At 60.7% G+C, this 24,239-nt stretch overlaps 2 protein-coding genes across 5 annotated transcripts in view; both read left to right on the top strand.

Annotated features, from left to right (window-relative positions):
* Positions 1 to 7,717, top strand: part of CCDC40 (coiled-coil domain containing 40) — a 36,786-nt gene extending 29,069 nt beyond the window's left edge. Inside the window, exons 15-20 of one of the 4 annotated variants that reach the window (XM_032456653.1) lie at positions 48 to 217; positions 365 to 456; positions 1,676 to 1,796; positions 3,551 to 3,739; positions 5,159 to 5,317; positions 6,335 to 7,717. In XM_032456653.1, coding sequence (XP_032312544.1) covers positions 48 to 217; positions 365 to 456; positions 1,676 to 1,796; positions 3,551 to 3,739; positions 5,159 to 5,317; positions 6,335 to 6,580 — 977 coding nt within the window. In that variant the 3' untranslated portion in view covers positions 6,581 to 7,717. Of the gene's footprint in view, positions 1 to 47; positions 218 to 364; positions 457 to 737; positions 1,797 to 3,550; positions 3,740 to 5,115; positions 5,318 to 6,334 lie in introns of those variants that run through there. The other 3 variants (XM_032456654.1, XM_032456656.1, XM_032456655.1) reach the window with 3 other exon arrangements.
* A 2,755-nt stretch (positions 7,718 to 10,472) lies between these two features.
* On the top strand, positions 10,473 to 23,419 carry GAA (glucosidase alpha, acid). The gene is made up of 19 exons (XM_032456672.1): positions 10,473 to 11,036; positions 11,881 to 12,026; positions 13,648 to 13,813; positions 13,897 to 13,993; positions 14,498 to 14,617; positions 14,691 to 14,809; positions 14,894 to 15,025; positions 15,985 to 16,095; positions 16,525 to 16,638; positions 16,736 to 16,820; positions 17,300 to 17,417; positions 17,784 to 17,917; positions 18,633 to 18,784; positions 18,940 to 19,088; positions 20,091 to 20,232; positions 20,673 to 20,822; positions 21,236 to 21,400; positions 21,735 to 21,887; positions 22,315 to 23,419. Exons 1-19 carry the CDS (start codon positions 10,506 to 10,508, stop codon positions 22,372 to 22,374), a joined length of 2,844 nt encoding a protein of 947 aa, XP_032312563.1. The 5' UTR covers positions 10,473 to 10,505; the 3' UTR covers positions 22,375 to 23,419.
* Positions 23,420 to 24,239: the final 820 nt, after the last annotated feature.

The raw sequence follows: 24,239 nt of genomic DNA, 5'->3' as shown, positions 1-24,239 counted from the left end.
CGGCTGGCGAGGGCCTGACGGCCCTTCCCGCTCCGCTCGCCCCGCAGACAAGATTGACCAGGAGAAGAAGGAGCAGAAGCATCTCCAGCGCCACATGAGGGACCTGGACACCGACCTGAAGAAGCTCAACGTGCTGATGAACAGGAACCGGTGCAGCTCCGAGGAGCTGCGGCAGGACAACCTGGCCACCGAGAGCGAGTTCGTGCACTCGCTCAGGGTCAGCGCCCGGCCCGGGGAGGGGGCGGGGAGCGGCGGGGGAGGGGGTGGGAGCAGGTGCGCCTCCCCGGCCCGGCCCCGCCCACAGCCTCCGCCCGCCCCGCCCTCGGGCCCGCCCACAGCCCGCCGCCCGCCCCGCCCCACGCAGGCCTCCGAGCGGGAGACCGTGGAGATGCAGGAGAGGCTGAGTCAGCTCGGCGAGGAGAAGGCGGCCTTGCTCAACAGCCTGGTGGAGGCCGAGTGAGTGCGGGGCGCGCATCCTCCCGGCGGAATCCGCTTAAAGCCGCGGGCGGGATCGGGGTGGGTCTGGCCTCCTGCCCTCCCCGCAGTCGGTGACCCTTGGAAATGGCGTGGCTCCCTTTGAATCCAGCTTTTATAAGAACTGTATGATCTTTCTGGTGCCTGGTTATGAGCATTTAAAACCGTAGCTCTGTGTGCAGAGTAGGAACGAGAATCACACGTAACCCAAACCTCTTCCTTCACCATTTTCCCCGCGCATTTGTTCCTTGTTTTTTCCCCAGCATAAATGGGATTGTTCTTGTGTCCCCCGTTGAACAAGCCTTGCCTTCTCCGTGGCTGTCCTTCCCGTCGGTGCACGTGGGTCTGCATCTCCAGCTGGAAGAGCTCCTAATCGGTGCTCTCCACGGGGCTGAGATGCAAAGGCCCGTCCCCTGCCTGGGGTTTGACAGAGTCTACACGTGACACCCGAGCCTGGTGCTCTTCCAGGGCATCTCAGCCCCTCCCAGCGGCTGTAACGGAGCAGCAGGCACTTATGGCTCCCAGTTCTGGGGGCCGGACGTCGAGGTCAGGGCGCCTGCCTGGTCCACTGAGGGCTCTCGTCTGAGCTGCAGATTCCTGGCTGTGTTCTCACAGGGTGCTCAGTGTGGTCCCTTTTATGAGGGCTCTAATCCCGCTCACTGGGGCCTCCACCCTCATGACCTCATCACCTCCCCAGGTCCCGGCCTCCTGACCCAGCCACATGGGGGTCAGAACTCCAACAGGTCGGACACGGGCATTCAGACCACAGCAGGGGGCATGTATCTTTGCTAACATTTTAATAGCTTTCAGGGTCTTGGTCTATTGGGGTTTTTTCCCTTTTTTTATGTCAACTCCTATCATTTGTATTTGCTTTTCTCAGCTTCTCCGAAAGTTACATATCTGCTTCTCTCTCTCTGGGTGAGGGTTTTGGGCCCTGGGGTTGAGTTGACCCTCTGGTCCCAGAATGAGGGACATTTGATTCCATTTAAGCCCATGCCTTCCTGCCTGCAAATTAATGGTGCCACCTGCCAGGCGAGGGCACCCCTCGTGGAGGGACAGGGGAGGGTCTCCGTCAACCCACCACAGACACGGCCCCTCAAGCGGAGAACCAGTCCCAGGCACAGCACACAGCGCCCACGGGAGCAGCAGAAAGAAAGCCCGTCCTCCTCCAGCTCCCACACTGCCTCTCCTGCCCTCAAAGGCACCAGATCATGCTTTGGGAGAAAAAAATCCAACTGGCAAAAGAGATGCGTGCCTCAGTGGATTCTGAGACGGGCCAGACGGAGATCCGGGCCATGAAGGCTGAAGTCCAAAGGATGAAGGTGGGTGGGGGGAGGGCGGTGTTGGGGGGCTGGGGGCTTGGGGCCCCAGGGAGGAAGCCCCTCCCGCACGGCAGCCTGCAGCCCAGGCACCAGGACATGCGCTGTTGCCCCGGCTGGCCTCCCACATCAGGGTCTGTCCGGCTCTTGTTCTTGCTGCCCCGAAGCAACAACCGCAGCATGCACAGCTGCCTGCTGAGCGCTCGCCAGGCACCGCTTCACCCTCGCTCCGTGTAACCAGTGCCCTCTGATATTTTTAAATGCTGGCTGTGACTCCCCCAGCCCCACGACCGAATTGTGAGGTGTACCCCACCACTGGACCAAAAAGCCTCACCAGTGACAGGAGTCAAAGAACACCCCACCTTGCCCCTCCGAGCTGTGTTTTTCTCTCCGCTGTCGTTTTAGCTGGACTTCACCACCTTAAAAAAAAAAAAAAGGCCAGTAATTAAATCACAGGCTGTCACTGAGCCAAAGATTCTGGGCTTCAAGGATGTGACATCTCTTGTAGATGCCATGGTTAGTAATAACCCCACTGGCTGTGGCATCCAGAGAAAATCAAATGCTTATGCTGCTGATAAGTTTGAAAAACGCTCCATTTAACTGATTTTTCAAACCACAGAAGCCACATGTGTTGCCGCAGCAGATCAGACCCTGCACCACAGAGCTTACACACACATGCACACGCACACGCACACGCACACGCACCCGCACACACAGACAGGGCTGCCTCCTCCCTCCCTCCTGTTGTGGTTTGGTTTGGTTTGGTTTTCCTTGAAAAATAGTACATATAACTTAGCAACTTGTATTTAGAAAAATAATATGGACATTAACTCATTCTGTAAGCGTTGCGGAATACACTATGGATGTAACATAATTCACTGAAACGTTCTAGGGTTAATGAAGATTCAGATTGTTTCCAGTGTGGTGGTGTTCTGTCACCATAAACAATGTTACAGTGACATCCTTGTGGAAGGCAGTTGACCATATTTGTTTTCGTGGGTCTGTCTCTGGGCTCTGTGCTGTGTTCCTCTGGTCCAAAAGCCTGTTCCGTCCCAGTTCCATAAAAATTTGAGAATCAGCTTGTCAGTCTCTGAAAATCCCTGCTTGGCTCACGACTGGCATGGAGTCTGCAGATCCCTCCAGAAGGAACCTTAGCTGTGTTGCCCTTTCCAGTCCGTGAGCAGGCATCTGTCTCTTCCCTGGGTCTTGCTTGGCTTCCCTCCTCAGTGTTTTCAGCTTTCAGCATCTGGCTCTTGCACGTGTTTTGGTAGACTTATCCCTCAGCAGAAGCCTCCCTCGTGCCCCTCAAAGCCCATCTCCCCCAACAACCCAAGCCCCAGCTCCAGGCCCCACAGACCCTTCATGCCACCATCTCACAGAACACGGTACATTTTTCCCAGCGAGGAGATTAACCTCGGTGCAATGCGGTTAACCAAACTACAGACTCTAACCCGAGTTCACCGTTTTTTTGGCTGATGTCCTTCTTCTGCTCCAGGACCCCTCCCTGGGCTGCGCTTAGTCCTCATGTCTCCCCACCTCTGATGTCTCTCAGTGTCCCCTGTTTGCCGGGTGTTCTTTATATGGCTCTTAAATCATTCTGATCAAGTGACAAAGTCCCCAGACTCCTTTGTACCCTGGGGCATCACCCTTGTGGGTTCCCTGCGGGTGCCGTCAGATGTTGGCCGGGTGTGGCACTGGCCCCTCTCCTGTCTAGCGTGGTCCTGACTGCCGACCGGCCCCTCTGCCCCATGCCCCAGGTCAAGCACGGGCAGCTCCTGAAGCAGCAGGAGAAGATGATCCGGGACATGGAGCTGGCTGTCGCCCGCAGAGAAACCATCTCCACCCGGGCCGAGGGGCAGTGCAAGTTGGACAAGAAGCTGCTCACCCGGACGGACTTCCACCACAAGCAGACCGAGCTGCGGCGGAAGATCAGGGACATTCGCAAGGTAGGGGAGCCGAGCCTTGGGGAAGGGACTGCGCCCTGGGCCACCTGCCCACAGATGGTCAGCGTGTGTCACCAGCCCCGCCGCCAGGCGTGCCGGGCATCACTGGCCAGGGCCATCTTTCGGATGCACCTGCCCCCACCTGGGCTGCGATTTCAGTCTCTCCTCCCCACCCTACCTGCCTCACCACCTTTCTTTCTGCCCCTCATTCCCAGAGCTATAGTCACAGCTGCTGTGTTGGGGACTGAAAGGTGACAGTGGGGGGTTAGGGGGATGGAAGGAGCTCAGCTTTGGAATCAGACAAGCTGCTTTCTTCTGTGCTGGGGACAAAGCCCGAGCCGCATGCACCACGTGCCGGCTCTGGGTCAAGATGAGGGGCCACGAGCGCCCCTAACGGCCTGCTGGCAGGGCCTTGCTCTGGGAGCTTGCCGTGGGTTTAACAGGAGGTCTGCACGGGGTGGGGTGGGCTGCAGCTCAGGGCTGGAGGCTGTCCTGTTCCGGCCCCTTTCTGCCAACAGAGGTGGCATCAGGGAAGGGCGTGAGCCCCATGTCACTGCCCCCAGTGGGTGCTGGGGACAGGCCGATGAGAACGGGGAGGGCACCCTCTCAAGCCCGTGTCCCCGTCCCCCAGGCCACGTCAACCAAGCACGTGACGTGGGCCCTGCCCTGGGAGGGGACCAGCCATATGGCTGCAGTGCTGTCCCCCTTAGCGATCACCAGGCTGGGCTCTGGGCTCAGACCTCCTTCAGCCCCGCTGACCGCTATGTGGCCTCTGGGGTGTGTGGAACCTTCCACGCCCACATCTCCTCATCTGCCAGTGGAAGTGGGAGCAGTAACCCCCTCCCAGAGTGGTGAGGGTCACGTGAGACAGAATCCACCGCGGGGGTTCCAGCCCGAGGCTCAGGCGCGTCGTCCGAGCTCCCTGTGCCTCGGCTTACTGACCCGTGACACGGACCCTCACCTCGCAGGGTCCCGCAGAGGGCTGAGTGGAGAGTGTTGGGTGGCCCCTATAGGGGGAGCCCTGTATGAGGAAAGGGTAGCCGAAAAAGACGGACTTGACCCAACTGCTTGTTTGGACGTTACCCGGGGTGTGGCCATTGGAGGTGCAGGGCAGCGGCCTTTTCTGGTCTTGGTTTGTGCATTTCTCTGCCACGTTGGCCTCTCCTGGCATCCGTCCCTCTCCACTCCTCCTGGCTCCCCCGGGGGCCTCCTCGGCCCAGCTTGGCTGAGGGCTCCTCTCTGTCCCGCCCCTACGAGGGTCCTCTAGGGCTCCCCACCCCATGACACTCTCCTGCACCCCCTCTTTGGGAACCCTCTCGTATTGTGTGCACAGAGGGCTGTGGGCCCTTCCGGCCTGACGCTTCTCTTGTCTGCTGAAGAGCAAGGGGGCAGGGTCCCAGGAGGCTCCTGTCTACCCCCCAGGCCACCGAGGAGTGCAGCCAAACCATCCTGGAACTGGAGGAAACTCAGAAAAGCGTGAGCGACTCCCTCCTGGAGAAACAGGAGCAGCTGTCGAGGATGCAGTCCGAGGGGGACGAGCTCGAAGCCGACCTGGAGAGGCTGGCGGCCCTCAAGCAGCAGGTAGGCAAGTCCCCAGGGCCACTGGAGCTACAGGCGCTAAGCCTGGGCAGATCCCAGCACTGCCTGCTGCTTCCGTCCACCCCACGTGGCTCCACCGGCCAGCACTGTCCTGGGCACCAGGGCTGCAGAGCAGAACAGAAAAGGCGACAATCCCTGTCCTCCTGGAGGCGACCTTCTGAGGGTGGGAGAACAGATGATACACAAACTTAATAAGAAAAAAGAGACCCTGTATCCGATGGTGATAGATACTCTGGAGAAAAATGAAGCAGAGAAGGGACATCAGGTGGTGGGGACAGCGCTTGTAAGTAGGGTGGTCTGGGACGGCCACACAGGAGGAAATGACCTCTGAGTCAAGACTTCGGGGGTGAGGGAGCAAGCCGCCCCAGGCTGAGGGGTAGTGGGGTACAGCAGGGGCTAGAGCCTGCCCAAGGGCCAGCCAGGGGCCAGCAGGGAGCGCTCCCAGGCCTGCAGGGCTTTGGGGGACACCAGCATGACCTGGGTTTCTCCCTCAGGGAGGGGGTTCAGGAGGGGAGTAACTTGGGCTTAGCGGAATCACTCGGCTCTGATGCTGAGTGCAGAATGGAAGGGCCAGGGGTGGACACAGGAGCCTGTTTGAGGCCATCCTGGTACTTAAGGAAGACGGGGGCGCACAGACCAGGGCAGCCTCAAGCTAGTGAGAAGCCATCAGATTCCGCACATAATTTCAAATTTGCCCCAGTGGAATTTCCTGCTGGATTGGTTTGAGCAGAAAAGAGGAGGCAAGCAGGGCTGCCCGATCAGCCGAGATGGGGGGATATTTAAAGGGGGGTGCTGGGCCTGGCACCTGGCGGTTAGACAGTGCGTGAGGGCCCAGGCTCCACCCCGGATGTGGTTTGTAGACCGAGCACCGTCGGCCTGAGTTCCCGCACCAGCACAGCCGCCCGCTGGCTCGTGCTCAAGTCTGAGTTCCTGCAGGGCCAGTGGGTGTCCTCTTTTTAATGTGCATGACCTGACATGGGGTCTCTCGTCTCACCCAAGAACCTTTCCACGCTCGTGGCCCTGCAGACGCGCGTTAAGCATCTGGAGGCCGTGAAGGATGGGCGGTACGTGTTCCTGCTCCGCAACAAGCCAATGCTGCTGGCTGAGCTCAAGCGTCTGGACCACCGGCTGGCCAGCATCAACGCCATCCTCCACCATGTGAAGGACGAGTACCCCCAGTTCCAGGAGGCCCTGCTCAAAGTCAGCCGTTCCATCAGCAACAGGCTGGAGTCACCTTGGCCCTAGAGAGCCGCCTGAAGCCCACCTCCCGGCCCCCAAGTCCAGCCCTCTGTGTCTTATCAGGGACCTCGAATCTTTCTGTATCACCAGAAGCCACCTCTACCCTCCAAGAACGACACGGCTTAAGAGAAATAGACGGCCAGCACTATAGGAATTGTATCTTTAGCCACCCAGCAGTGTAAACCAAGTCAGCTCCCAACATTTCCAGTTACATTTAGGTGCGGCTTTCATTTGCAAAAGCAGTGCCTGTGAAGGCAAACCCATGTTCCAATGGCTTACTGGTCCGAGTAAAACTGGAAACCCAGGTCTCTGCTCCGGCACCCACTCCCAGCTCCAGTTAAATCCAGATTCACAGCTCACAGGAGTAAGTCCAAAGGGACATGACCCCCGGGCTGTGTCGGTGGAGGCCTGACATCCGAGATAAGAGTGTCCAGCCACATGAACATGAGCCCCCTCCTGGCCTGTCCCCTTGTCCCACAGCCCTTGTCCACCCGAGGGCTCCTTCGCCCACTGATTCCTGAGTACCTGCTACCTTGTGGCTTCTCTGCAGCTGAAAGGGAAAATGTTCTACAAAATAATTTCACATTTTTCAGCAGGAAAATAGATTTTTTTTCTGAATATGAAAGAAGCGTATTTATTGTAAAACATTTCAGAACTACAGGAACCACAAAGGGGCGGGGAAGCCCCCGATCCCAGCCCAGGGATTTTTTTTTTTTTTTTAATGCACACAAACATTTACTCCGTCCCTGCCTGGGGGTTGCGGGAGGGGGTCCGGGAACTGGGGGGCTGTCGGGCTCTGACGCGGCGCTCGGCGCTCTCTGCGCGCGGTCCCGCCTGACAGGGTCACAGGCTTCGGCTTTTGCAGTTCGCTTTGGACAGCTTCCTCATCTTAGCACACGCCCTTTCTCAGTGTGCGGAAAGCCCCTTGTCACCGACAGTTTTCACAACAGTCGGTCTTACGGGTTATGACAATGTCTTCCTTTTCGGAATAAGTGTAAGTTGCTTCCAGATGGTCGCTACTTTCGCCGTCTGGGTGCTGAACACCTGCGCCCGCCCTCCTGGCGAGATTCGCAGTCTGGCCTTGGGGCCTGCCTGAGGGGCTCCATGAAGCCGAGGGTGGCGGGACGAGGAAGGAGGAGGGCGCGCCCCTCCCGGACCCCAAAAGGCCCGGCCTCTCCCCTGAGCGCTTCCCCAGCACGTTGCCGCCGCGCCGAGGCCCCTGAGCGCGAGGACGTCCCGACGCGCCCCGCCACCAGAGGGCGCACCTCACCAAGGGCGCCTGCGCGGCGACCTGTCACGTGACCCGCCGCCGCCGCCGCCGCCGCCGCCGCGCCAGCCCGCGAGGGATCCCGGGGGAGCCGCTGCAGGCCCAGCGCGCGTGCGCGGAGGTGAGCGGGCCCGGCTGCGGGTGGTCCCAGCGCGCGCCGGGGGCTCGGGAGGTCCGCTGCAGCCCCGCAGACCGGAGGCTTGGCGGGTCGGGGCAGTCGTGCCGCCCAGCGGGGAGGGGTCGATCTGTCTATTGATTGGTCGTCAGAGGTTTCCTTTTGGGGGAGTTGAGCGCTTCGTTCCGGGGGCCGCGCGCGGCGGTGGGCAGCGGTAACGACGGGGACCCCGGAAGCTCCACTGTTCCCTCGAGCTGGGCGAGGGAGGCTGCGCTTGTCCCCGTTCACAGGGAGGAGGCTGAGGCACAGGAAGTTACGAACCCTTTACTCCCCTCTCCCAGCGTGGAGCTGGGCTTTGCTCGCGGCGTGTCTGCACCAACCCCTCCCCCCCGGCCTGGGGAGCGGCGGGTCCGAGCCATTTCCCTGAAAGCGCAGGGACAGGCTCTCCGGGTCAGCAGCGCCTCTTGCCCTACTGACCTTCAGTTCTTCCCCATTTTCTAAGTTGTCGAGCGCTCTGAGGGCGGCTCTCTCCACTGTCCGTAAAATGGGAGCGGGGTGGGGGGTTGTGATGCTGCCCTGGCTGCCCCCCTGGCCGTGCCCCTGGCCACCTCTGCGGCTTCTGAAGTCTGGGTGGGAAGGGCCATGGGAATTGCCCAAGGGCTCCGGAGCAAGGACCCCTGGACTACACTGAGTTCCCCAGTGTCTGAACCATCATGATCACAAAGTCAGATGTAGGCAGCATGATCAGATGGAGCCAGGACACTGATAATCTAATTGAGCTAATCACCGGCGGTCAATGATGTCATCAGTCGTGCCTACATGATGACCCTAAACTGGCTGGGGTTTGGAGGGCTTCCAAGCTGGTAAACACATTTGTGCTCGGAGGGCAGCCGGCCCGGAGAGGGCGTGGGAGCTCTGCATACCCTCTCCGTACCGCGCCGTCTGGATTTCCTAGGTTGTGTCCTTTATAATAAACAGATAATAGTAAAGCGCTTTCTTGCTTTCTGTGAGTTGTTCAAGCCAGTTGTTGAACTTGAGAAGGTGAGCGGTGTTGTGTGAATCCTGGAATTTATAGCCTCTTAGTCAGAAGTGCCAGCGACAACCTGGGGCTTGTGATTAGTGTCTGAATTGGGGGGGGGGGGGTCTTGGGGGCCTGAGCCCGCCACCTGTGAGGTCTGCGCTAACTTAACGCTGGGAGTTGGTGTCAGAACTGAATTGCTGGGCACCTGGCTGGTGTCTGGAGAACGGGGGAATTGATTGCTGTGGAAAATCCCCACACTTTTGGTGTTACAGTGTCATGAATAAAAACAATTCACTCTTGCACCTAACGTACCAGGGACCCACACTAGCCAGGCCGTGTCTGTGAGAGACTTAGACTGTCTCGGTGACCTGGGCCCACTTCCCCGTGGCATGTGACTTTTTCCCAATACTTGCATGTTTCTGGCGGCTGAAAGAATTCACAGACCTCCTGCCACAGACAGAGGCTCGGCTGCTGTTCCCAGAAGTCCATCACTGCATCTCCTGCGAAGCCAGGCTGCCTCCCAGCCATAATCCTAGGGCCGGCTGCTTCTGGGAGACTGAGACCCCTCTAACTGCCAGCTTTTGGCTCAAGGACCCCCCAGCCCTGTGGCCTTGCCCAGACTTCCTTAACCTGCACAGCTGTCTGCAGCGCTTCTTGGACCCACCACCCTCCCGGGGAGGGAGGTCAGACTTGCGTGGGTGTGATGGCTCTCCCAGCCCTCCCCGGCAACCTCCCCATTTCCTCTCAGACATAAAAAGGACTCCTCTAGTAAAATCTGCACATGTTTAGTCCCATGTGGATGTCTGCTGCTCCTTGGAGGAGCTGGACCAACAGTGTTCCCTATAAAGTATTTAGAACGTGCAGGTGAGCACAGCACAGGTGGTAACAGCCCTGGCACGGGAGTCACCAGGTGAGGCTCCGGTGCAGCTGCTGCGACAGAGACCCCGAACCAGACCCGCGTGACAGGTGTCTCCCCCACTTGACCGCAGGGGCCAGTCCTGGGGCCATCCACGAGTAGGCCCCCGGGCTGCAGTGGCTGAGACCCATCACAGGCTATGTCCACATCCCCGTCAGCCGGAGAGGCACGGAGCGGGCTGCGCTTCCGCCCCACTGGCCAGGACGTAGTCACCTGGGCCACAGCCTCCACACAGGGGCGGGACTTACTCCCTCTACTGTCGGAGCTTGTTCGTTCCGCTTGTCAGCCTGTCCCGTGGGTCTTTGTGCGTTATTAAGTCATTTTTACAGACGTTCTAAATGTGTTTTGTTTGGGACATATCTAAAGATTTCAAATCCACTGCCACTACCCTGTTTGGGACTTTTCTCTTTTTCCTTTTTCTTCCCTCCCCCACGTCGGCCCTGCTTCCTCAGCAGACCTCACCTCCGCCCTGGGGGCTGTCCATGGGCCACAGGTTCCTGTCTGGAAGCTGCTTTGAGAGGCCCCCGAGGCCCCAGCCACCCCTCCTGCCATCCCATTGAGCCTGGTTCCTGTCTGCAGGCCTCCAGGACCCGCTGCCCACAGCACCCAGACATGAGGTGGCCGTCCTGCTCCCACACCCTGCAGGGGGTCTGCGCCCTTGCCTCCTTGGTCCTCCTGGGGCACATCCTGCTGTACAGCTTCGCAGTGGCCCCCCGAGAGCTGTGCAGCTTCTCCCGAGCACCCGAGGAGATGTACCAAGCTCGCCAGCTGGGAGCCAGTGGCCTAGGGCCCCGGCCCGCCCCAGGGCACCAAGGCAGCCCCAGGGCAGCGCCCACACGGTGTGACCTGCCCCCCGCTGGCCGCTTCGACTGTGCCCCAGACAAGGCCATCACCCGGGAGCAGTGCGAGGCCCGGGGCTGCTGCTACGTGCCCGCGAGGCAGCGGCCTCCCGGGGCCCAGATGGGGCAGCCCTGGTGCTTCTTCCCTTCCGGCTACCCCAGTTACAAGCTGGAGAACCTGACCACCACGGAGACGGGCTACACAGCCACCCTGACGCGCACCACCCCGACCTTCTTCCCCAAGGACATCATGACCTTACGGCTGGATGTGCTGATGGAGACGGAGAGCCGGCTCCACCTCACGGTGGGCGGGGGGGGGGGGCGCAGAGAGCGTGGGCCGTGGGTGAAGACGGGCTCTACCGGGTGTTTGCTCACGCACAGATGTGTGTGGTGCCCTCCCCTGGGGTCCGGGTGTGAGCAGACACACACTCAGGGGACAGGGGTCACTAGGACAGTGACTAGAAAGTTCCAGAACTTGCTCTGGAGGGCAGGGCTCAGGATGTGGGGGTAGGAGGTTAGGTCTCCCCCAGGAAGTGACATCCCAACCGAGACCAGCAAGGGGAGAGACACTGGACAGTGCCTGGAGCAGGTGCTCAGTAAAAACTCGTCAGCCGAGTGTGAGAGCCTGCAGCACGCGGCGCAGTGCGACTCCGTTAGCTTAACAAAGTCATTGACGACAGCCCGGGATTCCTGAGTGATGACTGTGCACCAGACGAGGGTTGGGTGCTCTAGTTATGTTTTGTCACTCCCCCTGTGACAAGGTGTGCCAGGCAGAAGAGCATTGCCAGGGTCAGCAAATACCAGCACGGATTTGAACTCTGCATAACTAAGGAATTGGGGGTGGCGTTAGTGTGAGTATGTCCCACACAGTATCTGAGACATACTTACACTGAAGAAATACTTATACAGATTTCCTGGGCGTTCTGTATCTTACCTGGCAGCCCACAGGGGGTGCGCTTCTGGCTCTGTAGATAAGGACGCAGGCTCAGGGATGTTGACCAGTCCATCCACGCGCACACGCTGCATGCAGCCATGCTGGGACCTGAACTGACCCCTCGCTCCTCTGGAGGGTGAAGGACAGAGTGGGCAGGTGTGCAGGGATGGCCGGCCACCAAGGGCCTCGTGACAACACTGCTCTCATCTTCCAGATCAAAGATCCCGCCAACAGGCGCTACGAAGTGCCCTTGGAGACCCCGCGTGTCCACAGCCGGGCGCCGTCCACGCTCTACAGTGTGGCGTTCTCGGAGGAGCCCTTTGGGGTGGTCGTGCGGCGGAAGCTGGATGGACGGGTGCTGTGAGTGCCCTGGTCTCTGTGCCCTCCACCTGGTGGGAGGGTCAGGGAGCTGGAGAACGTCATCTCTGACCCCATGGTGGTCCACCTCCCCCTCTGGCCACTCTGGTGTTCCTGACCCCTGGGTCGTGGTGCTCACTGCTCCCTCCAACTGGAGCCCTCAGGGGCCCCTGCAACCATCTAGCCCAGGGTTCCCCTTGGGGTGATTTTCCCCTGGGGGACATTCGACAACAGCTGGAGACATATAGAATGTCAGTACTGGGGGTGAGGGCACAGGGATGCCACTCAACACCCCACAGTGCGCAGGACAGCCCAGAACACGGAGCGGTCAGCAGAACGTCAGCAGAGCTGGGCCGAGGACCCCTGGCTCAGCCTAGAGTGCTCCCCAACCCCGGGCAGCACCTTACCCTGCTTTATCCTCATTTATGACTTACCACGTGTCACACATCCAGCATACCAGGCACCATGGCTATTCACCCTTCTAACCCCCACGACGCCTCGGATGTAGGTGCTGTTTCATCCCCACTTTACAGGCGGGAGAGCAGAGGCAGAGAGAGGCCAGACCCTTGCTGGCAGTGAGAGAGCCAGAGCCAGCGTCCATGCTATTGGCCACTCTGCTCCGTGTCCCTGTAGGGTTTGTCCCCCTGTGGGATCTTACCCTTGCTTGGATCAGGGCTGCCATCTGCTGTTCCCTCCTGAGCCGCCAGCTCCTAGAGCAGTTCTGACCTGCAGCAGGGCCTGGCGGATATTCGTGGAGAGAACAGGGCAGTGCTTGGTCTCGCCCTCGCCTCCCCCTCCGCCCACCCCCCAGGTACTGGATGCAGGAAGCATCTCTTAGACTCCAGTGCCGTGGCTGTGAGTCCGAGTGTTGGGTGTGTCTCGGGCCCAGAAGCGGCCCAGTTCCCCCAGCCGCAGGGCCAGCGGTTCTTCTGCGGCTGCCTGGCCTTGACGCTGGACTGTGCAAGGCCATTTCCCAGGACGCACCCCGTGCACTTCACCCACAGGGTCCTACCTAAATGTGTGCCGACCGACAAGGCCCTGCTTTGCACTGAGCTCAGCCACACACTTGAAAGGAGGGAACTTGAATGGGCCCTGATCTTCAGAGATCTGGCCTTCTGAAGTGCATTTCTTGCTTTTGTCACCGTCCACTTCTTGGCTGGGCCTGATGGACCTGCTCCTGGGGCTGAGCCAGCAGGGAGCGGCAGCTCGAGCCCACGGCAGGGCAGTGCCAGGGCAGAAACGGGCTGTGCAGGCGCAGCGGGGCGACCTGGGAAGCTGACCTTCAGGCAGAGTTCTGAGAGAAGTTTCTAAGCATTTATCAGGTCTTGGTCTTGAAAACACACCCGCACGCAGGTGAGCAGAGTCCCGCCCGGTGTGGGTGGGTGGTGCTGGAGCCCATCCCGTGAAGTTAGCCGTGACTTGTCTTCCAGGCGGAGGGGGAGCTTCGAGGCTCCCCAGCAGCCCCTGGCTGGGCAGCTCCACGGAGTCAGGAGCAGTCTGGCCCTCTCGGGAGGTGCTCGGGGCCACGACTCCCAGGACTAGGAGGGTTTCAGGCAGCCCCTACCCAGTGTCTGCGCACGGTGAGGGCTCCTGGGGCCATTGGCCTCTCGTCTCTTCCCGGCAGGCTGAACACCACCGTGGCTCCCCTGTTCTTTGCCGACCAGTTTCTGCAGCTGTCCACCTCCCTGCCATCCCAGCACATCACAGGCCTTGCCGAACACCTCGGGCCCCTGATGCTCAGCACCAACTGGACCAAGGTCACCCTCTGGAATCGGGACATCGCCCCCGTGGTAAAGGGGCAGCTAGGGCGGGGCCTGGGATCAGAGGGGCCGCATGGGCCGGGAACTAAAGCCGGATGTCCGCTGTGTCCCAGCCTGATGTGAACCTGTACGGGTCCCACCCTTTCTACCTGGTGCTGGAGGACGACGGGTCAGCTCACGGGGTCTTCCTGCTGAACAGCAATGCCATGGGTAAGCCAGCTGGCACCGGGGTCCCCCATGTCCCCCAGCCAGTTCTGCTTCTGAGCCCCCTGCCAGGGTTTCCCTGGTGTGACTGCACCCCCTCCTTCATAGAGGGAGGTGGAGCTCTCTACCTGCCCAACAGGCTGAAGATAGAGGAAGAGGCAGGCGGGTCTGGGCTCGTTCACTCTTCTGAGAAATGACCAGTGGGTTGTGGCCTCTGCCAGCTCTGTCCTTCAGTGCCCCTGAAGTGGGCTCTGGGACTTCTTCCCAGGGCCAGGCCAAGGCCAGAAAGAGGGTTCTTGGGCCTAGCTGCTCAGCCTCCTCCTGTCCTGCTCCAAGTCCCTCAGCAAGCTGGGCTCAGAGTGACTTCCCCAGGGCCCCCAAGCTCCCTGTGGGAGGACCCCACCTGTCCAGTGGTGCTTTGGCCCATTGATGCAGCTCCGAAGGCCGTGGGGGTGGGGGAAGGGGAGGGGGCGAGTATGTGTCTCAGAGTCTTGGGGCTGCTTCCCCCAGACGTGGTCCTGCAGCCAAGCCCAGCCCTCAGCTGGAGGTCGACAGGCGGGATTCTGGACTTGTACGTCTTCCTGGGCCCGGAGCCCAAGAACGCAGTGCAGCAGTACCTGGACATCGTGGGTAGGCCTGCTTCCTGGCCCGGCTCCGTCCTCCCGGGCCCCTGCTGTCCACTCACAGTCCCTTTGGCTCCCAGGCCACCCGTTCATGCCGCCGTACTGGGGCCTGGGCTTCCACCTGTGTCGCTGGGGCTACTCCTCCACCGCCATCACCCGCCAGGTTGTGGAGAACATGACCAGGGCCCATTTCCCCCTGGTGAGTGCCGGGGAGGGGCCTGGGGCAGCGGCCGGCCGGGCGCAGCGAGCCTGGGCCCCGACCGCTCCTGTGCTGTGGCTGCAGGACGTCCAGTGGAACGACGTGGACTACATGGACGCCAGGAGGGACTTCACTTTCAACAAGGACGGCTTCGGGGACTTCCCGGCCATGGTGCAGGAGCTCCACCAGGGCGGCCGGCGGTACATGCTGATCGTCGTGAGTGCCCTGTCCCTCCCACCCCGTGCCACGTGGAGCGTCTTCTTTGGGAAGAAGAGGGTCCCAGTGTCTGGTAGCTCCAACTCTGGGTGGCATCGTCTCATCCCAGCCGCGGTCACTGAGGACATTTATGAGGGTCTCCGATGTCGAGGGAACATCAGATTCACAGATTTGGCCCCTGCCGTCTGGGGATATCCCTGGAAACCTCTGTCCATTGCTCAGGACCCCTCCAGCCGCAGGTTACTTGCAGAGCTTAGAGCAAGCTGTGGGGGTGGGGGCGTTGCTCAGCTGACACCTGTCAGCATGGAAGGCCCGTGGAGCTTTGTGCCGGGGCCGCTGGCCCTGCCCCCACCCCCACCCCCAGTCAGCTCTGTCTTGTGGGAAGGAGGGCAGGGCCTGGGCAGCTCAGCTCAAAGGCTCGTTCCCCGGGCCAGTCCCCGCAGCCAGAGGGGGTGCGAGCGATTCCGGGGCTGGTGTGGCCGGGCCAGCCTGCAGCCAGAGAAGGAGAAGGTGGGGAGTAGGGGCTGAGATGACCAAACGGTCACCACCGTGGATACTCTCTCAGGACAGGAAGTGCGTTTGGAGTTAGGCTGATGGTCATTTCCATCCTCACAGCCCCTCTGAGGGCAGCAGCGTCCAGGGGCACTCAGAGCAGGGAGGTCAGATGGAACCTTTTCCTTTTTTTTCTAAGTGAAGTATATGCTCACCGTAGAACGTTTGTGAAACCCTAGACCCTTAACACGGCTTGCATCCGGGTGTGCCCCCGTTGGCCACAGGCGCCCCTGCTGCCTCCAGTCTCTAGGGGAGAGGTCACGTGCACCTCCACACCCAGCGGGCTGGCTCGTGCATGGCCGCTTGGCCTATTTAACATTTGTTGAGAGCGTTTCCGCGTTTTCCTGGCGATGGTGCCAAAGCTTCAGGCGTTGTCTTCCCGTTCTGACTGGTCCCTCTCACCCCAGGATCCTGCCATCAGCAGCTCCAGCCCCGCCGGGACCTACCGCCCCTACGACGAGGGCCTGCGGCGGGGGGTCTTCATCACCAACGAGACCGGGCAGCCTCTGATTGGGAAGGTACGGCGGGGCCTGGAGGCAAGGGTGAGAGGGCAGGGGTCTCCGGCCAGTGGGGCTGAGAGGGGGTCACACTGGGGGTGACAAGGACCAGAAACGCCACTTCGAAGCCTTCTGCCAGGGACCCTTGTTCGCGGGCAGCTCGGGCACGAGCTCTGCAGACCCTCAGGGGCCTGGGGGCCTCCACATCGTCCCGACAGCTCCCGGGCAGAGGCCAGGCCTTGCGCTCCAGGCTGGGCCCGAACCAGGAGGAGGGGGTTCTGGGGCCTCGGGCCCCCGCCTGAAAGTGGCCTCTGATGAGGTTTTCCCTGCAGTGTGTCCCCCCGCTCCTCCCCTCCGCCGTCCGCCATCGCCGGGGAGGTAGTGAGGCTGCGGCCCTGCCCACGGCCGGAATGCCCCGGGCCTCCATCTCCCCTCTGGCCTCTCGTCCAGGTGTGGCCCGGACTCACCGCCTTCCCCGACTTCACCAACCCCGAGGCCCTAGGCTGGTGGCAGGACATGGTGGGCGAGTTCCACGCCCAGGTGCCCTTCGATGGCATGTGGATTGTGAGTGTGGCCCTGCCCCTGGGTGTCCTGTGGTCTCGGGGACCAGTCCCACCCTCTGTGCCAGGCCAGGCGCCCACCCCCAGGGGCTCTCTCACAGGACATGAACGAGCCATCCAACTTCGTGAGGGGCTCTGTGGACGGCTGCCCCAACAGTGACCTGGAGAACCCGCCCTACGTGCCAGGTGAGCTGCCCCACCTGCCCACCCACCAGCACCAGTCGGCTGAGGGTTTAATGGCTCAAATAAGGGATTTCCCTTCTCTGGTTTGGGAGGCTCAAAGCTGTGGTTTCTGAGAAGCCAGTGGACAGCAGCCACCCCGGGAAAGGCGAGGGGAACCCCAGGAGTAAGGTTCAGGTGGGGAGACCCCAGCCACGCAACGCTGACCGGGCACGTGCAGCAGAGGCGAGACCCTTTGCGGGGGAAGAGGGGCCGGGGGGATTTCAGACTTTGGCAGCTGCACAGGGCAAGACTTGAAGTGGTTCAGGAGCAGGCGGATGTGCGGTCTGGGGTCTGCAGGGGCCAGCCTGCAGCGTCACCTTGTCCTGTCCTTGGAAAAGTGGAGACTTCAGGGACGCACCTCAAATCCTAGAGGGGCTCCCAGAATGTGAGGGGCACCAGCCTTCCAGGTAGAGGCTCCAAGGAAACTGCCCCCTCTCCTCCAGGGGTGGTCGGCGGGACCCTCCGGGCAGCCACCATCTGCGCCTCCAGCCAGCAGTTCCTCTCCACGCACTACAACCTGCACAACCTGTATGGCCTGACCGAGGCCTTCGCCTCCCACAGGTGAGGGGCTCCAGGCCAGGTGCTGTGAGGGGCTGGGTACGGGAAGGAGAAGAGGAGGCCCCAGGTCCCCTGCCACTCCAGCCCCCTCCCCCAGCTCCACACCTAGTGCCTCAGGAAGGGTGTGGTGCCTGGACAGCAAGGTCAGGGCTGACCAGCACCTCTGGCTCCCGTGGGACTCGAGGGACGCTTGTCCTTCCCGTGACACATGCATCTCTGAGTGTCATCAAGTGGCAGAGCTGACTGCCCAGCAGACACTGGCGGCGGCCTCAGCCGGCTAGCTCCGTGCCCCCAGCTCGTCCACCCTGCTGCTTCCCCGGGCTCCCGGTGACCCCCGCTCACACAGCCCTGTCCCCCTGCTCCGCCCAGAGCCCTGGTGAAGGCTCGGGGGAGGCGGCCCTTCGTGATCTCTCGCTCAACCTTTGCTGGCCACGGCCGATTCGCTGGCCACTGGACAGGGGACGTGTGGAGCAGCTGGGAGCAGCTCTCCTACTCCGTGTCAGGTGAGCGCACCGGTCAAGAGGGGTGTGAGGGGGACCGTGGGCCACTCTCTGGGGAGGTTTGCCCAGAGCTGGGTCCTCAGACATGCTGCAATGGCGTGGGGTCCACCACCAAACCCTGTGGGGCATGAGGCCCACCCCGGGCCCTGTGCACCCATGCAGGGGGGCTCACTTGTGCAGGGGCTCACCTGTGGTGCCCCTCTTCCAAAGCTTCCCATCTCCGTTTCATGCTGGCTACTGTCTGCCAGCAGAATGTCCCTTCTGGTGACCACATCCTGGGCTGTGTGAAACTGCATCCGAGCTCAGTCAGGGTACCCCCCACCCCTCATCTCAGTGCCCGGCTCCACCCTGCGAAGAGGAATTTGATTTTTGTTCTGAGAGCTCTGATGCTGCAGACACGTGTTAGGCCCAGAGAGGGCTCGGGAGCCCTGGGGAAGGGGTTAGAAGTGACCCCCTGGGCCACAGCCAAAAAGAGTCTCCGCCAAAGCCCCAGCCTGGATGTGCTTTCATAGACTTTTGCTTCTGTGTGGGAGCGTCTGCAGAGCCTCAGGCCACCGGGAGTCTGCTGAGCTGAGCTCTCTGGGGAAGGTGGGGCCTGGTGGGAGGGCTGTTGGGAGGGATCCTTGCCTCCAGCCAGCTCAGCAGACACTGTCGGTCTCCTTGGCTCTGGACTGGTCCGGCTGTGGCAGCCTGAGACCCGTCTGACTCTGCCTCCCAGCCATCCTGCTTTTCAATCTGGTGGGGGTGCCCCTGGTGGGGGCGGACGTCTGCGGCTTCCTGGGCAACACCTCGGAGGAGCTGTGCGTGCGCTGGACCCAGCTGGGGGCCTTCTACCCCTTCATGCGGAACCACAACGACCTCAGCAGCCTGGTAGGGCACGGGCCGTGCTCTGAGAAACGCCCACTTTCTGTGCCAGCCAGCCTGACACAGGCCCAAAAGTGCCCGGTCTCCAGGGTGGGGGGACCTCAGGGTCCTGGACCCCAGATCCTAGGTGTTTCCTCTGCTCCCTCCACCCACCGCTGCAGCCGCAGGAGCCGTACAGGTTCAGCGAGACGGCGCAGCAAGCCATGAGGAAGGCCTTGGGCCTGCGCTACGCGCTCCTGCCCCACCTCTACACGCTGTTCCACGGGGCCCACGTCAGGGGCGAGACCGTGGCTCGGCCCCTCTTCCTGGAGTGAGTGTCTGGGTTGGGAGCGATAACCTTGGGCCCCCTGACCCCAGGGTGGCCGTCCTGCCACAGGGGGTGTACCAGGCACCAAGAGAGGGAGGAGGTTGAAGCAAAACCTGGGCCCTCTCCCTGGGGTGCCCACTGCACCCCCAGTCCCCACCCCTTAGATTCCAGCCCGACTTGGGGCACTCCATAAAGAAAACCTAGGCTGAGGCACACTGAGTACAGACCAGGCCTACCAGACGGTCAAGCAACTTGCAGACTCCCATGATTGAGTCCATTTGGGGCTTAAGAGAACAAGACCACAGAAGAATCCAGTAGACGCCCCCAATAGGACGTCGTATACCTAAGAAGTACTGTACCGGCCGTCAAGTGGCACCTCAGATCATTGGCTTAAGGATTCTCCAGTAGTAAGGTCATTAGTTAGCTGTTTGCAAAAATCAATTTATTTTCCCCTCACGCGGCACAAACATAAATTCCAGATGGATTAAGTAATTAAATGTCAAAAATTAAGCTGGAGAGAATGCCACAGGAAAACGGAAGTGAGTGCTTCTCTATGCTCTGGCAGGAGAGGGCTTTCTAAGCGTCAAAAGCAAAAAGCAAAGGGAAGGAGGTGTAACTTAGGGGGAAAAAAGTGACACTTCTCCGAACATAAACAGAAAAGTATTAAAACCGCTCTGAACGTAGGTTGCCAAGGGGAATGAAAGGGAGAAAACATTGTCAATGAAGTGGTGCTCACGCCCCCTAAATGCCCAGAACCTCAGACCAGGGGTAAAAGCAATATTAAGAGCCAAGCAGACACGTGGGCAAGGACACAGCTTGCAGACGGCAGGTGTGAGTGCATCGCGCCAGAACGCCGGGCCCGGGCGGGGTCGCTCTCGGCTTCTGCCTTGACTTCAGTCAGCCAGAACCAGCTCTGCCGCATGTAACCCCGGGTCCCCTGGTTCCTTTCCGAGTCCCCTCAGAGGTCACTAGCCTCCCCCTTGCCTTGGTCCCTCCTGCTTGAAGGTTCCCCAGAGACCCCCGCACCTGGACCGTGGACCACCAGCTCCTGTGGGGGGAGGCTCTGCTCATCACTCCAGTCCTCGAGGCCGGGAAGGTTGAGGTCACTGGCTACTTCCCCCGAGGCACGTGGTATGACCTGCAGATGGTGAGTCTTGGGCCCCTGAAATCAGGGAGGACTGGGGAGCCCGAGGGAGCCCTCCTTCTGGCTCTGTTGGTGTGGGCCAGATGGTGAAAAAGGCACACGTTTGTCGAGTCCCACCTGGTTACACGTGGGCCTCCCCTGGGTGCTCCACCAGCATCATCCCTGCAGTCCTTGCAGGAACCCATTTCTCAGATGGGGAAACTGAGGCTAAGCTGACTTGCTGCCTAGCTGAGCCTGGACTCTAGTTCTCATGCCCTCAAACTCCTGCCCCTCCCTGTGTCCTCTGACCTGCCCCACTGGAGCCCTGGTGCTGTGTCTCATGCTGTATCTCAGGCCTCTCACACTGTCCCCACTGCGTGGCCAGGTCTCCACCCTTGGCTCTCGACAACAGCGCAGGGTCTTGGCACTGCCCAGGACCCTTTGTGACATGACAAACCCTCCAGGTGCCAGCTCAGGCCTTTGGCAGCCATCCACTTCCGCCCGCTGCACCCCTAACATCCATCATCCACAGTGAGGGGCAGTGGGTGATGCTACCCGCCCCACTGGACACCATCAACCTCCACGTCCGGGCCGGTCACATCATCCCCATGCAGGTACCTGGGCCGGGCCCCCAAGCCCATCTGTCCAGCACTGGAGCTGCTGGGACCCCCATGTGCCTCTGTTCAATTGGGAGTCCACCCTCAGGCCCCCAAGCAGAGATGATAGTTCTGAGGGTTGAGGATGAACCAGGCCAGATATATCTGCTGGGGTGGGCAGAGGGGAGGCCAGCTTCACTGGCCATTCTCAGAAAACAGTCCATCAGCAAGCCTCTGTGGGCCTCTTATGTCCTCTGAGGGATCCACCTGGGCCAGGGTGGTCACCACAGGCATCCAGGCTGCTCGGCTGTAGGCTGTCCTGCGGATCCTGGTTTCTTGCAGCACGACGCTGTCACAGCCCAGTGCTCCCCACACCTGGGTCTGGGGGCCTCCACCAGGCTGGGGACAGTGACATGGGCCATGTCCTCCAGGGCCCAGGCCTCACAACCACAGAGTCCCGCAAACAGCCCATGGCCTTGGCCGTGGCACTGACCCCGAGCGGGGAGGCCCGAGGGGAGCTGTTCTGGGACGACGGGGAGAGCCTGGGGGTGCTGGAGCGCGGGGCTTACACGCAGGTCATCTTTCTGGCTGGAAACGTGAGTCCTGGGGCCCGCCTAGGCTGGGGGCCATCTTGGGGTGACCATCCAGATTTGGTGAGGGGCGCTGGCCTGGGGTCCTGGGGTGGACCCCTGTCCCTGGGTCAGCCCAACTGGCGGGGAGAGGGGCTCATGGACTGAGCGCTTCGGCCGAGCCCCTCGCACTGCGCCAGTGGCCCGGGCTTTGTCTGCGTGGGCGTGCTGCTGAGCTGCCCTCCCTGTCTGCTGTCTAGCAGCGCTGGCCCCGCGGGGCTCCCTGTCCCGCCGGTGGGGCTCCCTGCCCCAGGCCGTGTGCTCACAGACCGTGTTCTGTCTCTGTCTCTGCTCCGTCCAGAACACTGTCGTGAACCAGTTGGTGCGTGTGAGCAGCGAGGGGGCCAGCCTGCAGCTGAGGAAGGTGATCGTCCTTGGGGTGGCCATGGCCCCCCAGCAGGTCCTCTGCAACGGCGTTCCTGTCTCTAACTTCACCTACAGCCCTGACACTGAGGCAAGAGGGCCCACATCTGGGGCCAGAGGGCCTGTCCCCAGGGGGTGCGTGAGGGGGCAGGAGGTGCCCGTTGAGCTGGCATCACAGGACTCACTGTCCAGAAGGGGGAGGACACTCAGGCCTCACAGGGGGCGGAAAGGAACTGGCTCCTCAGGGGAGGAGCAGGAAGATCGGCTTCCTCGTACTCTGCCCGTATCTTTCCTCTGCCCGTGTCCAGTGTCCGCCACTGGGTAAAGGGCAGCTCAGCTAACTTCCAAAGCAAACTAAGGCAGCCACTGCCCAGGGCGCTGCGGGGGAAACACACTGAGCAGCTTACAGGGCCGGGAAGGCCCCGTGTCCACCACCCACCCATGTCCAGACTCCTGTCTGCCTCACCTCTGTTGCCAAGTGTTTAGTGACCAAGTTTTCTTCTGTTTCTCTTCCCCAGACCCTGGACATCCCTGTCTCACTGATGATGGGAAAGCAGTTTCTCATCAGTTGGTCTTAACTCAGGGCCCAGTGGTGTGTGGTCCCTTAGACTTCCCAGCGGCTCAGCACTGCGTGCCCTCGGTCAGCCGTGTGAGGGCCTAGTGTCACATGGCGCTGACTTCCCTGAACACCCGAACCTGCTTGTGAGTCTGCTTCCCCGGCTCTGGGCCAGAGGCTCGTCTGAGTTGTTTGCATAGATCCCAGTCAGCACAGGGCCCCGAAGGTGCCGTTTGGAATGCTGCACTGGAAGGTTTGCCTCTCCGGGCGGGGCCTGTCACTGTGACGTGTGCACCGCCAGCCACCGCTGCCTGCCCGTGGCACAGAGGTGGTGCTTGGGATGCGTGTTACCTGCACCCCAGGGTCCCACCACGGGCGGCTCTACTGCTGCCCTGACCTGATGGAAGCAGACCTGGGGCCGCTGCCCCACACAGGTGGGGCTGTCCACCAGTCTGAGGAGGGGCCTGGGGACTCGGCAGAACTCACAGGGTTTGGGACACCCTTCATCTAAAGTGCAATTGTTTTTAGTAAAAGGGGCATCTGCAATGCTTCTGCTGAAGCTTCTGCTGGTCCTTCTGGGATTCGGGGTAGGGAGGCTGTGTCTCCAGACTGACACAGCAACAGCCCCTCCATCCTCGGTGGGCCCTGGACTTGCCTGGGTGGGCGAGTGCTGCGCTGTGCTCTCAAAGCAGCATCATTGTGCGCCCACATCACCGCACACCCCCATGTCACCCGGCCTAAGGTGACTCGAGGACACAGCTGGGCCTGGTGCCACAGGCACAGTGGGAGATGGGCCCCCCACCCCAAGGACCGTGTGGATAAAGCTACCTCCCACCCCCTTCCCCAGGCAACCACTTGGTCAGCATAGTTTATGTTTTCTGGAATTTTGTATAAATGGAGTCGCATAGCATACACGTTTTGTCTAACATTACTCAGAGATTCATCCACGTTGTGTGTGCTTTTTCACTGCCCAACAGCTTTCCACCGCATGGAGAATTTTAACAGACGTTAAGATTGTTTGCAGTTTCTGGCTACTGTGAATAAAGATGTGGTAAGCAGTCTCTGAATGGACATGCTTTTATTTCTCTTGAGCAAATACCAGGGGTGGTAAGGAAGGGGCGGGTGGTGGTTAATGTTTTAAGAAGCTGCTGAGCCGTCTACCGCAGCGGCTGGCCCGCTCTGCGCCCACCAGCCCCGCGTCACTCCGTGTGGTCGCTGCACCTTCAGCCGACCCAGGGGCAGCGGATCTCGCGGCTCTGACGCAGCCCTAGTGAGGGGTGTGTCGGGGTTCTTGTCATGGACTCACGTCGCCCAGAATCTCTGGTGTCTGTTCAGGTGTTTTGGCGACTTTTTACTTGCATTTATTCATCTCATCACTGGTTATAAAGTACGCTGTGGTAACTTGTTATGGTAGCAATGGAACAACAGTCCCAGCAGCTTAAAACGAGGTTTGTTCTCGCGGTTCTGACCTGCTCTCAACTGGGCTGAAGTCAGGAGGCAGCTGGGCAGCTTCCTCTCTGGCGGCTCCGGGGGGGAACCCGGTCCCGGGCTCAGGCCAGCTGTGGCAGGCAGCGTCCGGGTGTGGAGGGGTGGGGTCCACCTGTCCCTGTGGCTGGCTGTATCCTCTGCCTAGTGTCCCCCCAACCCCCACACTCATGCCCTTTTTGCTTCTGAGTATAACCACCTTAGAGAAGTGTTGATTCCTCACCTGATCTGCAACCGATACGGGTCACTCAGCACACAACTTACCACTTTAACAGGCACAGTACTTTCTCGAACATCCACAGAACGTGTGGCTGTTAACCGCTGTCTAGTTCCAGAACATCTTCATGGCCCCCAGAGAAACCCTTTGCCCACTAGCGGTCACTCCCCACTTCCACCTCTCAG

This window comes from Camelus ferus, chromosome 16, assembly GCF_009834535.1.
Source record: "Camelus ferus isolate YT-003-E chromosome 16, BCGSAC_Cfer_1.0, whole genome shotgun sequence".
Lineage (NCBI taxonomy): Eukaryota > Metazoa > Chordata > Mammalia > Artiodactyla > Camelidae > Camelus > Camelus ferus.
The sequence above is the reverse complement of the archived record's forward strand: the minus strand, read 5'-3'. Positions and strand labels throughout refer to the sequence as shown.